The 18,591-nt window shown below is 37.7% G+C and overlaps 1 protein-coding gene across 1 annotated transcript in view; it reads right to left on the bottom strand.

Annotated features, from left to right (window-relative positions):
• LOC311067782 (neural-cadherin) overlaps positions 1 to 17,384 on the bottom strand; it is a 117,029-nt gene extending 99,645 nt beyond the window's left edge. The window contains exon 1 of the mRNA XM_084089857.1: positions 16,504 to 17,384. Within this exon, the coding sequence (XP_083945983.1) occupies positions 16,504 to 17,185 (682 nt within the window). The 5' untranslated portion in view covers positions 17,186 to 17,384. The remainder of the gene's footprint in view (positions 1 to 16,503) is intronic.
• Positions 17,385 to 18,591: the final 1,207 nt, after the last annotated feature.

Raw genomic sequence — 18,591 nt, 5'->3', positions numbered from 1 at the left:
CCACTGCAACCTGAGAATTGACTTCTGCGGCATAATTAAAAGCGAGTGTTTGGGACGGGGGAGGAAATTGTTTCAAATATACAGTCTCCTCTGAGCTGCATCCTCATTGAAATGCACCTGGAGAACTTTGTGTTACTGCTGAATGCTCCTAGAGAACTTTTGATTCAAGGGAGTCTTTGGCTCTGTGTGCAAAAACACCCGGTATTAACATTCATACAGGGATTGAACTGAATTGGACAGCTCTAAAGTATTCAAGTGAGACAGACCACCTGAAACACATTCATCCCATCACATTCAAGTTCAATTAATACAATTAATTTGATTAAAATTACCATTCTGCTCAAAACATCATGTTTGCATTTATATTAAAATCTGTTTATATTATTTAACTGTTTTCATAAAGTGAATCATAACATGAAAAAAATAAAAAATAAATCCAAGGATGATTGATATTTAAATTGGCTGATACTGATAAGCCCATAATTTTTTTCAAGTAACGGCTGGTATTATAAATCTATTCTACTTTGTTTAAAAAAATTATTTTTAAAGAAAATAAGAAATGTTTCAGCTACCCAAAACACTCTTAAAGGGTAAAATATTTGCTACTAATCTATCATTATCCTATATCTAGTTCTTGATGATCGAAATCTTAACATTTGTAAAAACAATTAAATAGTAATTATTGGACGCTAAATATTCAATGACTGATTTTAAGTTGAATAATATTATATATAAAAATAGTGTGCCGACTTATTTTATCAGCATTCAGTAACACACACTGACATAGCAATGTGTGAAGTCAAAAAATTCGACTCTCCCCTCTAAATTTCATCATAAGTGGTCACTGGAGACGTATTTAAAAAGCATGTTAAAGTCAACATGGAAGAGCTTTCAGAGCATATTTCTCTATATAAAACAGAATATTCAATGAGAAAAAATACATGGTGGGTCTTGATTGTATCCAGCGGGAGTTAACCGAATTGTGAAGTATGACAATGGAGCCCAAAAAGGAAGGTCTCAGAAACATAAATCATTCACAACATGACCAGGATTACATATCAAAATAAATACTGTTGGGTGAATTATGATTTCATGTTGGCTTATACCAGGTGTAAAAAGTGCCAAACGGACACAAAAAAGGACGTGCCGACTTTTCTCCTTGTCATGTCTTGGTAACAGAGCAGTGTGAAAAGGTGTTTTGGCATGAAAATAAGCATTCAGCACGCCAGCACCTCTTTGTTCCCATTTCTCTCCCTGATCCCAGAAAAAAAAACAACACAGACGTGCGACGCACAGCACAATTTACACATCCACATCAGTGCACACAACAGGGGCAAACACAGGCACACTGCTTAAACAGGCAGCGCTTTTAACCCCTCTGGGTGTGTGTGTGTGTGTGGGTTGGAAGGGTGTGGGGTAGAAGACATACACACATGATTACACAGATGTTCATCACATCACATACAAACATCACATTTATACAGAGCAAGTGTGCGTGTGTGTGCTTAACAGAGGAAGGTTTCTCAAGTAGAGCGCTTTAACACCTTGCTGTGCTGAGTTTACAGTCTACCACCTCATTACAAAAACAATCTCAGCCTCGACACACACTCTGCACCACGATCGACACACTGTGTGAAATTTTTAGCTCTTTCATCACCTTCTTAAAATACTTAAAACATTTCATTCTCAAACCATCCACACCTTTTAATGGCAGCTGACGTACTGCACCCCAGAGAATAGAGACGCATCCAAAAAACTCACATTCTCAGGTTCTTAGGACCCATTTTCTTCACTGTTTCTGTCATCACAGATAATAAATAGATTACAGAAATAATGCATTTTCTCAAATAAATGTGAGGGGTTCTAGACCAGCATTGCTATGAAGATTGATAAGGTGCTCTGACTTTTTCATAGTGTGCTGCTAAGTGACACTAGGGTCCTCTAGGTGGTTGCTAGTTCAAAAGTGCAATTTTACTTCTACAAATGTATAATGTATTTTTTTTTTTTTTTTTTTTTAAATGACCATGCAGTTAAAATCTTTAATTTTGCATAAAACTTTTACTGTAATATTAAAAACATTAATAAACATCATGCAAGCCTGCTCATCACGCTCTTATAAATGATATACAGGATCTTGAATTATTCATCATTGTTTATAAGAGTAATGAAAGATTCTGCGGCAAAAGCACTTACGGGGGGAAAAAAGTGTGAAATGAATGGCAATGGCAAATGTTATCTCTTTCTTGGCTTGCTACTGTCACGATCTTTTTGCCAGTAAACTACATTTGTCTCCTTGCAAAGTAAGTCAATAGATGAGAGGAAAGGTAATAGACCGAGAAATAAATGAGAAAAGAAAGATGCATCTTGAAAATAAGATTGACTGATCCAGATTCATAGCTAATGTACAATGGTAAACTATGCATGTATATAAAATAGAGTAAAGTACAGTAAAAAAAATATGCTAATATGAATTGGTTATCAATATCACAGCCTAGAGTGGCTTATTGCTTTAATGTACCATACCTACCTATAAAATAAAAAACTGCAGAATAAGGCTGCATGATATATCGTTTTAGCATTGTTATCGCGATGTGCATATCAGCGATAGTCACATTTGAAGATGTGCAATGTCAAGCATAGGGATCGCAGGCCCCATGGTTTGAAGCACATGTGACTCTCAAATTAATTGCAAAGTTTAACCATCGTTGAGCATGTTTTAGGTCCTGTCAGTTTAAACATTAAAGCGAACCATACGAGCACTATAAGATGCAAAACAGAACTCAATTCGGATTTCGTGCGTTGTTTTCTGTGTGCATAAACAGAGCAGCACAGACAGCACGCGAACACCGAATTCAGTTCACTTCCGTGTCTATTTGTTCTTGAACTGACACACAAAATTATGTCAAAATGCCCGTCTCGGCATGTATCCTCGTAAACACAGTCGCTTATGGCTTACGCGAACAAACAATTGAGAAAGGAAACGGATACATATCATTATATTCGTACATTCTGTCTTAAAAGTGACAGCAGCCTAATACCCCTGCTCCTGTCTGTCATTAATGTTAATCAAAAAACAAAATACAAAGAAAAAATCTCTTATTTGCACTCCCTATGAAATCACGGGAAAATATTATGTAATCATAATTCTTTCTATTCAAGTTGCCTGGTTAAATTGTTTTCATGTCACAATATATTTAGCAGAAAAACTAAATATCGCAACAGTTTTTTCAAATATTGTGCAGCCAACTGCAGAACTACTAAATGACATACAGATAAGGAAATGACCCCACAGCTTCTAAAAGAGACATGTGTTTCAGATTTCCCCTGCAGGAAGGGTGACCCATTGCATCTCTGACACCCACAGTCCCCTATACCCTCCAGAAGCTCGGAGCCAGAGGTCAGTGACGGGTGGCCTCCAAACAGTCAGTGAACATGTGGAGAGCAACCAGTAACTTTCCAGATACTGCACTCTCTGCCCATCATGGAATACAAAGACCTACTTCTATAAGTCTTGCATTTAATGCACTCCTCTAACTCAACAAAAATAAATAAATAAATAAATAAAGGCAATAAAAAGTGAGCCCATGTGACGGACGACTCAAAGGAGAATCCCTGACACAATACTGAATTAAAATTTCATTTAAACACTGTATTTACTGAGTGACAAGAAACACTCAGATAATGATAAAAACGCTAATGCAAGGCTCAACAATAGAAAGGTTTTACGAAGTTATTAAATGGCTATATCATTTCTAGCTTGTTTAAAGTTTTAATGAAAAATATGAATATTTTTAGCATATATGAAACTAAAACAATAAAAAAGATTTTTTTAAATGTGATGGGGCAATGAAAATATTGCCAGACCAAGTAAAAATTTCAGAATACTTACTTGACTGGGCATTTCTATCTTCAATTTGGACTAGTGCTAAAAAACGCTCTGTATGACAAAGATTACAACAAAATGAATGCAAAATTATTGGAAGTGTTAAGTAAAAGTGAAACGCCAAAAATTCACATGCTCATAGTCTCTGCTGATCGACTGTGAATGTTATCTCCTGTGACTGCTTTCCTTCTCTCTCCCTCTCACTTTATCAGGGCTACGAAAGAAAACCTGCTGGTCCAGTCACAGGGTTAAAGGCTTTAGAGAAGCCGTGCTACGCTATTTAGCCTCTAGCTTGGGCAACACAAAAGGTAGATAGGTCACGGGCAACTCCTGTGAAGCTCAAGTGAGGACAGAACCTTTCCTGATAATCTAAGCAAGGGAGGAAAACAGTTAAAACTTCACACAGTCTGCTCATTAACGGGACCTTCTGTTTAACTGAGTTTCCTCTGCCTGTTCATAAATCAACAAACACTCCACAAGCTGCAGCTGAAGCCTTAATACCCTGTGTGGTGAACAGGCATCTTAAATAGCCTATAAGACTCACACAAAACAGACCCCTGTAGTCACATCCATTAATCTTTGAAATCGCATCTGCTCAGTGCAAAATATGTGCATACATGTTTCCAACGACAGGGTGGTGCTGCCCGACCTAGAACCAAGTTTTCAAAGCAACAATTCAGTCTAGCAAGACCGATGCAATTTTATTCGCTATAATTTCTGACCAGGATGTGGTATCAAAGATTGCAATTAATTACTTTGGATTAGGGCTGGGTAAAAAATATCGATTTCTCGATTTTAATCGATTCTCATTTTTACAAACCGATATCGATTCTTAAATCCCAAGAATCGATTAGTCATCCTGTTTTCAGCTGATGAATGAATGTAACATTGATGCGCGCATCCCATCCAATAAATCGCAATAATCTTTGTGCTTTGTTACTATTGATATGAAACAAAGTCTCAGATTTCAAATTACGTCCATTTTCTTACGAAATTCAAAAATATAAATACCGTTTTGGCGCTGTGGCGTGAGATCGCTCAAGAGAAGCACATGATCTTCTCTTCCGCCTGAATAATACCAGTTACCGCACGAAATAAACATGAACGAGCATCTGAAAGTGTGTTAAAAGGTAGAGCACAACTTATCGAAGTCCGTATCATGTGACATGGAATCGCTCAATCAGTGTTTCAACCGTGGAAAGACGTCAGTAAAACTGGCAGGTTTTTATGACAGCCACCATTTAAATGTTTATATTTCATATAACTTTATTATTATAAAAATAAATAAAAGTGTAATTTAAGTGTTTGTATACAAATCAGTTCATTTTTACATTCAATATTATAGTTGGCTAATGAAGCCTATAGGCTACAACTGACTCCCATAGTTTACAGCATTAGTTAAGAGATTTGTTTTCCTTGAGAAAATTTGCCATGTATTGTCCCTGATATCTAAAGTAATCAATATTGAATCGAATCGAATTGCAAGCTTGTGAATCGAAATCGAATCGAATTGTGAAATTTGTGTCAATACCCAGCCCTACTTGGATGTTAAATATGTTTTCAGAACTTATAAAGAATCAGCACCTTTTTATTGGAAAAAAGAGCCACAGAATCTGCTGACATAAAGCCACTTAAATTGAGACTGTTGGTCTTCAGTGCTTTGTTTTAACCAGTAAGCTGGAGCATGTTGTTTAAGATAATAAAAAATACATGAGATCAAACATTTAATAATTCATTCGTTCTGCTAAGGTGCTGGATTGTAAAATGATGTAACAACAGCATCAAATAGAGAAATTAGGCAGCCAAAAGTAGCAAGATGGCATGATATAGTTAGGAAGAGCCTTTGGTTACGTTTCTGTTGCGCGATATTTGCCTGTGGATACGGAAATGCCTTGTGGACGTGTTGCCCTCGTTTCTGGACGAGCTTTTGGTTCTGACTGTCGTTTGGATTTGGCATTAAATCTGACATGGCTCAGGGCAACACAATGCAGCTTTCATGTTTCCAATCACATCCCGGTTATGCAATCTGGCTCCGCGGGACGTGCCGGAGAATGGGTGCACATAAAATGTTAGCATGCTGACCAGACTGGCATAATGTTCTGGTTAGGGCACCTCTTCCTGTCTGTGCTGGGCAGATTTCATGAGCTGATGGTAGCGGGATGCTGTTGTTAGCACTCCATTATGGAGAGATGATGGGAGAAACATCTGTTTTGTGAAAGAGACAGAGACTTCTTCCAAAGTGGCTTTAAAGATTTAAGTTGTGTGGTTTTGTAAAAGCACACAACCCCACTTAAAGGGAAAGTTCACCCAAAAATGAATACTCTTTTGGCGTAAGTCGACTTGCGTACAGCCGTCTGCCGGAAGCTAGTTATTTTAGTCGATAAAGTTTTAAATCTGGATATTTTTCTTACACGAACGCATCGATTCACTTCAGAAGACCTTTATTAACCCCTCTGAGCCGTTTCGAGCACTTTTATCACGGATAGATGCGCTTTGATGGACTTCCAAAAAAATATACCCATTGACACCCATTATAACGCTTGGAAGAGCTAGGACATTTTTTTAATATAACTCTGATTGTATTCGTCTGAAAGAAGAATGTCATATACACCTGGCTTCAGGGTGAGTAAATCATGGGCTAATTTTCATTTTTGGGTGAACTATCCCTTTAAGAAGTAAAAATATGATCAGCCAAATCACATAAATAATCAGGCTTCACGGACATATGGAGAGAGAACAAAGGCACTAAGTCAGTGCACTAAAGTCAGACACTAAAAATTAAATGAAATTTTTTAAAACTAGAGGGAAAAAAAGGTTTACAAGAAAGAGTATTATAAATTGACTATCAACATCCTAAACGGAAACTAAAATTAAATTTAAAGTAGGTTCAATTTAAATTCTGTTACAAGAAGCTCAATTATGAGTAAAGAAAAGAGTACCATCAAAAATCAATCATCACATGACCCCATTCGTGACCAGGATCTGCAGTTACACACATCAAATCGAACTACTCAACATTTGGGATCTGAATCTCTCTTACTTTGCAGTTCAAGACCAGTTTCAAAGCAAAATGCCAGGATCTATCCTCCAATGAAGCCAACAGACAAGATGTTCTTTAAAACGGGGCCATGGGGTTAAGTTTTCACCTGACGGGAATGTCAAGTGGTAAATTACCCAAACCTGTCTTCCCAGGCAGTGAAGATGGTTTCAGCTTCTGTAACCGGTCCTACTCGACCCGCTCCCATTTGAACAGGGGTCTCCCGCGTGGAAGGCGAGCACGCTAATTAAGACGCTAAAGACCATAGCCGTTAGCGTCAGTCGCTGACACGCCTCTTGAGGCCAGAGGAATTAGGTTTACACGCACAGCTCTTACTGGCTTACGTCCGTTACACTTCTAAAAGCACTGACCTACCAGGCCTCAGGGCTTGAAATGTGATGAAACAGAGTAAGGTAGTCTCCCAAAGCTTTACCCTGAGAAAACATTCATTGTTCAAGCACATTCATTGTTTTAATTGAAGCTTGAAATAAAATGCTTTGCCTCCTAAAATCGCTCCTTTGGGTGCTACTTATGTTTTATGCTAAGAAATTAAACCAGATATTAAACATTTCTGTTTATTTATCTTCTTCTCAATCTGCTATAATGACAAGGAAAAAACCCCAACAACAAACGAATCCCAGGAATACAAAAAAACTGTATGCAATCAATAGGTCGCCCCTTAAATCCTGCATGAGCCTTTATTTTCCCACACAAACGTTTTTTTTTACTAAGATTCATGTAGTCAAATCAATATCCATTTCACAAACTTGTCATGTAAATTGAATAAATTATGCCTTTTGAGTCATACCTTACCAAGTGAGCAATAATTCTAGATAACTATACCCATGGGGCCGAGCATCAGTGCTGTAGGGTATGTGTTTATTTCACAAGACTAGTCAATTTGCAGACATCTCCAGGACAGACTCCAATTGAATGCAAAATCTTAAACTGTGTTTGTTTGTTGATTTTCTGCCGTGTACAGACCTAATAAATCACTGCGTATTTGCTTAATTGAGTTCTGCATCTTTTAAATCTTTAAACGAGTCCCTCTTTCTGTAAGTTTATTTTCGCTCTTTGAAGTTGGCATTTCAAAAGAGGGAGCTGCAAAGCAATATGCAAATGATGATCTAGGACTGAACCACAGCCCCGTATGAAATTGACAGTAACACGAGAGCTTTTCGACTCCGTGATTGCTTACATAATATTGATTTCCCATCATAGTTCATTGGCTCATGAACGTTCCAGCACATGTTGATGTGTTCGCCTCATCAAAATGATCCGTCTCCTCTGACAACCAGCACGGCACCTACAGCTACACGCTCCCACTAGCTTTGCTCCAAGAGCACAAGCCAGGAACAGCTGGTGTCGGACTCCTGGAGACTGGAGTGTGCACGCGTGTGGCGCAGGTGTTCCTCCAGTTGTGGGCTAAAAGCCTCGCAGGCCCAGGTGTTCATTCACAACCTGCTGCATATTTGGGTCACAGTACTGGGACTAAAAGAAAGAGAGGAATACAGATCGGGATAATTCTTTGCCACCAGGTCTCAAGACCAAATGCAACCCAAGCTTGAACATATTTAATGATCTAATTAAGTCTCCATGTACTTAAAGTGACAGTTCATCCAAAAATGTACATTCTGTCATTATTATCCATCCATTTGTTCTCCAAACCGCTTGTCCTCTGTAAGGCTGCGGGTCTCATTAGTTACTCACCCGTATTTCTGTCCAGTCTGAGAGGAACATTTTAAATGAATAACAAATTGAGAAAATAATGACAGAATTTTCATTTTTGTGTGAACTATGCCTTTAACAATGTATGCAATGGGTCCTTTTTCCTTGGGTTGCATTCAGCTTGTGTTCTAGCGGTGACATCAGACAGTTGCCAAGATTCAGCAGACGCAGGCAAACTGTAGAAAGAAGAGAGAGAGGGGGGGAGAGAGAGAGAGACAGATGCTCGCCGCAAACAGAGTTCACATAATTACTGTGTGTCAGGGCTTTGGAGAGCTCTCATTTTCCACCGTACAAAGGAAGAGAATACAGGAAGAAAACATGCTGATCCCACAAACTGTATCGAAATGCTTGGCACACAAACTGGTCGGCAGATACAATTTTCATGTTAATGGCTCTAACTGTCAAATTACTTTAACAAAGTATCTGCACACTTTTGAAATCAACTTTATGCCATGGAATAACGAAGATTGTTTCTAGACTGAGTGCAGGACTCATTGAGTCACCAACATTTCTCTCGGCTGAACCCCTCTGACTTAAAATGTTATAAATACCCCCTAAAGCTCTAAAAATGAACATCATAAATGTCACAAGTCCTTCACATTGTTATTGCAAATCATTAAAGCCAATTTAATCATTTCAATAAGATCAGACAAATTATCTTTTATAAAATGTTTTAATAATTTTATTAAAATGTAATTTAATTTAATTTACGTTTTTATTGACTTCGGATTTTATTTCACTTCTTTTTTTATTTATATTATTTTATATTACGATCTCACAAACCACCAGTTGAGAAACGTCTCGGTTACTAATGTAACCCTCGTTCCCTGACGTTACGACTGATAGGGAACCATGGTCTAAAGTGGTAAAAAACAAAAAAGCTGCACTACTCTCAGGTGGACAATCACAATGGCAAACATCTCACCTTATATTTCCAAGGGCTATTACACAATGATAAGCACTGTGCAATTCTTTCCAGTGGCTGCACTTTCCACACAAAAGGGAACAGTTCGTCCTCATTGATCTCTTAATGGAAGAGTGTTCAGCTAGATTGAAAGACGAATCAAAATCTCACATTGGCAGAAGCCCCCAGCTTACTGATATCAGTTCAATCAGCCGAAACTCTGATCGTCAGCTTTGATAAATAAATTTGTGACTGAAATCCCACAGTGGAAGGTTTAAATTGAATGCACTTGAAAAGCAATTTCTTTTGCCGTGAAAGTGAGGGATTTCCGAAAGGGAGGGAGGGAAGAGGAGTGACAGCGTTCTACTCCAGGAATTAAAATAAATCCAAGTCAGCGTGACCAATTTAACAATTAAGATCAAAAACTGAGGCTGAAACAGGAGCCCCGTGTGGCTGAGGCTTGGTGCAGTTTAGGACGGGGGTTTCTGACGACCTTGCCCTAATTCATCATTAAAAAACACCATAGCTCTGGGCCACTCTACATATCCTGTCAATAAACTATTATAGCACAATGGACAGGCGGCCTGCCATGCTGGCATGAAGCTCAATTAACTCTGAGGACAGGGTACAGACAGAGAGATCAAAACAGAAACAAACAACAAGCAGAGAAACTGAGCAATAGAATACAGTATAGACAGAGAACAGCTGTATTTGTATTAACTAACATTAACAAAGATTAATAAATACTGTAGCATATGCATTGCTCATTGTTAGTTAATGTTAGTTAATACATTAACTTCTAATGTTAACAAATGAATCTTTATTATAAATTGTTATCAAACTAACTTATAAATAAAATGGATGTGAAAGTTGAATTGAAGTGAAAGTATTTGATAAACATATGCTATGTGCGGAGAGCATTCGATCATTATCATAAAATTTTTGACGGAGGTGGCATTTAGCGGCTTTTTTATGAAGTCTTCATGTACAGTAGGCTATATTTACTTATTTAATTTGTATTTATTCTACTAATATATATACATTTAATAAAAAATACAAATATATGTAAATGTATACATAAAAAATTATATAATAAATTAATAAATGATTTTCATACTTATGTCCAGTAAATATTATTGTATCATGAATATCCTGTTACCATGATGTAAAGCTACTTGTAGCATGCATACCACCCATCCTTAACAAAAAATACTGTTTTGTCCTTCAGTAGCAGACTTGACAATAACTGACAGTTTTGACTTTATAACGGGTGATCTCACACGCCAAAAACCACATAAACATATGTGTGCAACAGCACTCAAAATACACACAAATCCTCCTTTCTCACCCGCCCTGTTCAGCCCTCAGTAACACTGATTCAAACTGACCCCGACAGCTCTCCAGGGCTTCATTTACAACCAAAAAAGATCATTCTGTAAAGCTTTGGCTTCGTCACAATAGTATATCCTGCAGCGGTCTCTGAACTTCTTACATACACACACTCGCAACAGCATGAATTTAAAGGCACAATTAAAATCGCTTTGTTTCAAACAACCGCCCATCAACCGGCGCAATGTGTGATCTTCAGAATAACTCAGCGCAGGGTGAAATCTCCTGTGCACATTGCTATAATAGTCCCTCTCTCTAGAGCAGGGGATCATGGTCAGGTCCTTAGGCTAACCACAGCAGATGGGGAAAGGACTAATTGTACAAACCAAACTAACGGGTGAGAAACGGGTGGTCTGAGATGCCTCTGAGCATTTGAATTCCTTCTGCCAGTTGAATGCGTCACTGAAGGGCACAGGGGACAAGAAGATACCAAAAAGAAAACTTTCCCCAGAATTATGATCTGATGACAGGTGATTGATGAAATATTTAAACAGTTATATTTAGTTAAAAGGTGTCTGGCAGGAGAGGAGAGTGGGTCATTGTTCTCTTATGGATTTATTGTCAGTGCATAAGTGATGTAGAAGTAATTAATGGACCACTACAGATAAACAAACCTCCTCAAACTGACAGCATGCCTAAGTGAGCATCTCTTCAGATGACTAATGAGTGACATCTCTAATCACCTGCCCAGGGCGGCCATCACAACCATCTGCAACGTTCATATTTCTCATTCTAAACATCACATATAAAAACAACAACACCATTTCATGTTGTTTATTGTTCCAATACTTTGTCATGGGCTTATTACAGGAACAATCCCACTGGAGTAACCTGGGGTTAAGTGCTTTTCAAGGGTGATGGTTCATGGCTCAATTCTTGTGAGGACCAAATTAACAACCTGCCATTTACCAGCCCTCTCTGGTTCACACACTACTCTGCAAGGTTCACACTAAAGTGTATCCCAACTTGCTGCTTTAATATAGGATTCCTCTGTTATTTGTGGTGCATATATTCACTATTTAACTATATATTATATACACACTACCATTCAAAAGTCTGGGGTAAGTAAGGTTTGTTCTCTTTTTTAAAAATAAATTAATACTTTTATTCATCAAGGTTGCATTAAATTGATCAAAATTTTTCATTGATCACAGAAAATTAAAATGTTGTAAAAGATTTCTATTTCAAAGTAAATGCTGTTCTTCAACTTTATTATTCATTAATCCTGAAAAATAAATTTAACGGTTTCCACAAAAATATTAAGCAGAAATATTTAATAAGAAATGTTTTTGGTCACCAATTCAGCATATTATAATCATTTCAGAAGGATTATGTAACACTGAAGACTGGAAGCTGAAAATTCTGCTTTGCTATTTAAATGAGGTCCACACAATTGTAAGGCATTTGCATACTTGCATAGAATATTTTTTCTTTCCTGAATAGCAAAGAATAGACTATGTGTTTATTTTTTCAGACTTTGCACCTGACCTGGGTGTCCACAGCTTGAGCTAGGCTAGCGTGTGATAGAAGAGGCAATACTCAGAACAAATCAAGTGCACGTAGGAGACAAAAGGGCAAGCTGCCCCTAATTACAACTTAAGTACACTCAACATTTCTGAGCTCGGAGGGAGAAGGACGATTGGAATATAATGGGTCTTGAGCCAAAGGGAACTCCACAACACCGCCTCAAGCTGTGAATATCACTGTGAATGCAAGGTCACCGATCTATGCCCTTGCACTTTACTGGGCCCTTTTTGATTTGCTTTTATTGACATGCATGACGTGACCGAGGGTGAAAATGTCTAATGGAAGCCGGATGGAAACTCCATGTACTGATGGTTGAGGTTCATTAATAATGCAGTCATTAGACACCAGCATTCACAATAACTTGCAATGGCAAAGTGGCTGAACGTCATTCATTTTCAATTGAGAGTTGCTGATTTCTGGCAACATAAGAGAAACAACAGTAGTAGTAGTGACCTGACAACATAGTTTGCCATCCATAACATATATGTTATACCATGAAAATATGCTCTTCCAGAGTTTATAAGTTTATCTACACACAAATCACAATCATCAATCGTCATATTTTTTAAATTAAAAAATGAGGGAAACTTGAACCCTTCCCATTATAAATTGACCCTATAAATGGAAATTAAGTGGAAATTTGGACTTAAGTTTAAAGAACAAGAACGTGCAAAATGTTCATACTGTACCTTGTAGTGGGCCATGACACAAAGATGGCCACCGTGGTTAAACCAAGTAAAATAATAATTAAAAAAAGGTGGTGGTTTTGCAATATTAATACAGAGAGGTAATTACTCAAAATGGTAATTATATGGTCAACCAACCAATTTTACAATTGTTGGACCACTTGCGATAGAATGACCCAGATGCTATGGTGTATTTGTAATAACTTACTTGAGAAAAGTTATCTAATTACATACACGTACATGCAATAAAAAGTGTATCTGCACTTCTGCAGTGCACTCAAAGTAAACACCAGCTGACTTCCGACTGTCACTTGTCATTTTTTTCAAACATGCACCCAATCATTCACCCTTGCTTCCTCTTTTTGACCCACCACTGCTCCAGACAAGCTCCTCAAGCAGACTATACAGTGTTCAGATACAGATAAAGTTGTTCTTCGTGAGGCTTTTTTAAACTTTCATGAGCGTATGGATTCTTTAAGGCTGGAAAAGAGAAGAAAGCGTACAGCACGCAAACCATTATCAGTGTTTACCAAGCCAATGAAGGCACCACAGGGATGGTCTTTATGAGGATTAGAAAGCTGCCCGCGGTCCCGACTGTGTGCGCTGCATAGTAATGCTAATGCTAATTGTGCAGGACAAACTGTTAAGCCTCTCTGCTCTATGAGTGACTTCTTGATTAAATGGCAAGTGACATTGGGGTGAGTCAACCATACTGGTGTCTCTCATCCAGTACTGCCGTTATACAAATGTGACAGGCCAATAATATAACAGATATTCTGAGGGCATATAGTGTTCCTGGTAGAGTATGAAACTAGCAGTGCCAAAGTCATGGGTTTGATTCCAAGGGAACTGGATAGACAGATAAAATGTTTATTGCAACCATACAACAACAAAAAAATCACAAATATATTGATACAGGACAGCCCTCATTTTTATGTGCGTGCTAAAATCTTGTATTGCAAAGACGCTGGCAACAAGAACAAATAAACTGCTATTTACAATTCAATCCAAATTTCAACAAAAGGAAAATCTCAATTGAAAAATGTCTGGCATAAATCAGGTCTGCATCTATCCAACTGTGCAGTTGTTACCAAGAGAAGCAACATTTTGAATCAGATATCAAAGACTACAGGGATTATGAGTGAGTATGTCTTCACTCTGTTAACACAGATGGGACTTTCTCATCCAAACTTTGCACATAAACGGGACAAAACAAACAGCGACGTCCCAAAAGCACTCAAACGGACTGTGTTAGCAAGCATGAGGCTACACAATGGATTCAAAAATAATTGTCTCCCAGAAGACCCTGCATTGGCTTGACTTCTCCATACAAGTGCTTGGAGAGAGAAAGTCCTTCAAACTGCCTCCGAAAATGAGACACAAACCTCTTCTACTGCCAACAGGACTGTGTTTCCATTGTGCTGAATTCTCACAGAAGAGTGGAGAGGACACTTCAGAGAGGGCAGTGTTGAAATGACAGAGGATAAAACAAAACCTGTTCTGGTCTTTGTAGACTAGATGACGATATTAGAAAATGCAGCCCAGACAGTATTTTTGTTGGTGAAATGACAAAAATGGACAGAGCATGCCAGTGTAGTCCCACAATTTTTTTAGTGAATCAAAAATATGCAAATAGCTCTAAAAGACAAATTACCAGTTTAAATCAGTCTGAAAGACTGCGAAATGGACCGTATAACTAAAAGATTCCTAAATAAATTATATTTTAATCCAATGGAATCGAAATCTACTAAATAGCTTATCGGAATCAAATCAAATCTGTGAATTACAGGACAGGACTGCTAGAATGAAGAAATAAGTGAAAATAATCAAGTGAGATGAAGTAGCCTATCTTTCACTAAATTATGTTAAGAAAAACAAACCATGCAACATGTTTATTTAATATATAGCCTACACAATTTACAAAAATAAAGTTCTATATCATCGCTGTGAAACCCCCATTTTGAAACCTTTATTTTTTTTTCCAGCAAAAATATTCATATCCTCATATATACAAGAAATAAAATAACTCTTATAAATAAAACTTTGGTCATACTGCCCACCCATAGTCTAGACATATGTTAGGCAGATGATACATAGATTCTTATGTAGAAAAAAACTCTTGTTTAATTTTTAAAAAGCCACATGTGTTCACTGTTGATGATAGAGCTACAAGCTCTCATCACAACTTAAATTATCCTGTAACTAATTCTCCAATCAGTAGATGCGAGATCATTACAAAAGACATTCCTCAAAGGATTTGGAAAACTTTACAGAAATGTACATACTATATATTTTCTCTTTTCAAGGGAACACGTGACACCATTTTTTTCAGAGGAGCAATTTCAGTAAACATGTCAAGAGGTATATTCATCCGATCTCTGAATTCACTTTGTCAAACAATCACAGAGATGACCTCAATCAGAATCACAAACAACCCCAATGGTGTACTCAGGTGATGGACTGGGACCTTTGCTTGCAAAAACAAACATTTATATCCCCCAAAGTCAACTACACATCTGCCCCAGCAAAGGTATTTGAGACCACATGTGCTGTCTGGTGACTTCCAGGTGAATAAATATCACTAATTACCCCAAACAAACATTGAATAAAGGTTTGCTTTTAGAGCTCTGATTAGTGAAATCAGACCTGCATGACCTCAACCACTTAAGCTAAGCTCTTAGTCATAATTAGAAGACTTTCTCCATAACATTTATGTTCACTTGAACCCAGTTACTTGATGATACAAAGTGATCTCATTTGAGTTCAGCCAACATATCTGTTTCACAATAATTCAAGCTGAGCTATGAGATGTAGGCCTACCATACCATTACAATAAACACCACATATGCAGCATCCCATCAACTAAAAACTCATTATGACGCATTCCTTTGAATATTGTATTACGTAAGCCTATTGTATGTGGATTTTCTTCCGTGAAGCTGTGAGGCGCAGTGAAAAAAAACAAATAACCCCCTTAAAGATAGAAATATCGATGGTCCAAGACGATGCGCTCTCCTTTATGGACATGGTCGTGGTCAGTTTTCAAATCGAATGCAAACTTAAAGGAACAGTTCACCTAAAATGCAAATTCTGTCATTAGGCTACTAAAATGACACGTTAGGCAGAAAGACAATCTCAGTCACCATTCACTTTCATTGTATGAAAAAGGTGCAATGAAAGTGAATGGTGACTGGAGTCTCACATGCCATTTTGTGTGAAAAGAAAGTCAGGTTTTGAACAGCATTGTGCTAAGTGAATGATGACATAATTTGCATTTTTGGGTGCGCTATCCCTTTAAATAACACAAATTAACGCATAAACTGTGAATTTAAAAAGGCTATGAACATACCTCTCATGTTGTGGATTTTAACCATGACCTCGGCTGTTGACATCAAACGATGCGCTAAGTACACGCGTCCCAAGTCTCTTTCTATCTGAATCGGCGAGTGTCCGTCCGAAACCACCTCGAACCACTTCTTCTCGAACTTCTGGTCCGGTACCGTAAAGATCAAGTCTCCGACTTTCACATCTTCGGAAACTGTAACGGTGTAGGATACTGCTTCAGAAACGGCTCTTGGCTTCCTAACTCGGCTTTTAACATCGGTAAGAATATCTATTATTGTTACGTTAAATAGTCGTGTATTGTCGTTTTTATCAAGTATCTCGATTTTAACCGCCACTTCTTCTGCTATGCAGCGCGGCAAGCGCGCGATCAACGTATAGCTAGATTTGTACTTCACGTCAAAAGTTTTGGTGGTTTTTAACACGAATCCTGTGTTGTCCAGATATTCAAGAGAGAAATCCGACGAGTTCTCCCCTGTCAGAACTGTTTCAAGTCCAGGCAAGTTTGATATTTTGCATTTGTCTTCCAGAGGAAAAAGAAACCCAGCGACAACAGTTCCAGGCGGTGCGTTTTCCTCAGTTTGTCCATAAAAAACAGTCGAATGCACAAACGGAATGGCAATCAAAATAATTAGAAAACATGCAGTAGGAAATCTGAAAAAAGTCGGATTCCGTAAGTGCGCCCTCATTATTCCATCAATTCTGCCACTCTGTCCTTAAAATCTGACTTTTATCCCTTATGCATCAATAACATGCTACAAATGTAGCCCAAGCCACCAATAAATAAGATAAATTAGCTTTTTGCACACTATCTACGGTTGAAGTTTTCAATACAATATGTCAGTGTTTTGTGTGTTGCTCCTCGACCGGCATCATTCAACCACGCTCTCACTCATTCCCACATCCACAGATACACAGCATCTCCATGTGGTACCCAGGGCCCCGCCTTCAAAATGTGAGCCAATCACAGTGACGGAGGGGTCGGCCTGGAGGAATAGACCCTCCCACTAAATTTAAATAGATATGTAGCTTTCAATAGTCAAAAGTAAGTAAAGTTTTCAAGGATGCAGATTGTTTTTACAGCGACATTACTCAGAAGTCTGGGGTCAGTAATATATTTATTTTTAAAGAAATTAATACTTTTATTCAGCAACACATTAAATAGATCAAAAGTGAAGACTTTTACATTGTTAGAATTTTTTTTTTTTTTCAAATAGGACTAAATACAGTACTTTCTATTCATCAAAGAATCCTGAAAAAAATTATCACGGTTTCCACAAAAATACTAAATGGCACAAACGTTTTTGACTTTGATAATAATAAGAAAAGTTTCTTTAGCACCAAATCAGCAGAAGGATCATGTGACACCCGAGGACTGGAGTAATGATGCTGAAAATTCAGCTTTGACATTACAGCAATAAATAACATTATACAATGTTATTTTCAATTGAAATAAAATTTCACAATATTACTGTTTAACTGTATTTTTGATTAAACCACTGCAGCCTTGTTTAGCATAGGAGACATCCTTAAAAACAAAACAAAAAAAACATCCCAACTAGTCATTTATATAAGATGTCACAGATAAAAAAAAAAGAAAAAAAGAAGCAATTTAACAAACTAAATGAAAAAATATACGTATAAAAACAAAAGCCAAAATTTCTTCTCACTAGATGGAGAATCTAAACCATCGTTCGATCATCAGCAAAGGACCACCAAGGTAAGTAACCTGCCATTCAACTACAGACTAACAACAAGGATTTTAAATGTGCCAGTTACATGGGGGTTACATTATTTTAAAAGTGTGCATATCAGATCTTTCCAGTCTTTTGAGATACAGCAGAAACACAATTAAGTGTCTGGATTGTGACAGAATAATGCTAATTCATAGCCTAGAAATCTAGACGCACCCTAGCGGCAGCAAAATGTATTTTGCAGCCAGGGTAGTCTAGCAACTCTCCATTGACTTTCGAGCTGCAAAAACCTAAATTGGGTCAGGCCAATCACGTCGTGTATAGAGTAGGCGGGGCGGGCTTTACATAATGGCGATAGAGTTGTGATCTGCTACTTGAAAACAAAGAATGGCGGCTGCTGC

The sequence above is a fragment of the Abramis brama genome, assembly GCF_963993115.1.
Source record: "Abramis brama genome assembly, chromosome: 17".
NCBI lineage: Eukaryota > Metazoa > Chordata > Actinopteri > Cypriniformes > Leuciscidae > Abramis > Abramis brama.
Note: the sequence above shows the minus strand (reverse complement) of the source record. Positions and strands in the feature narration are given on the sequence as shown.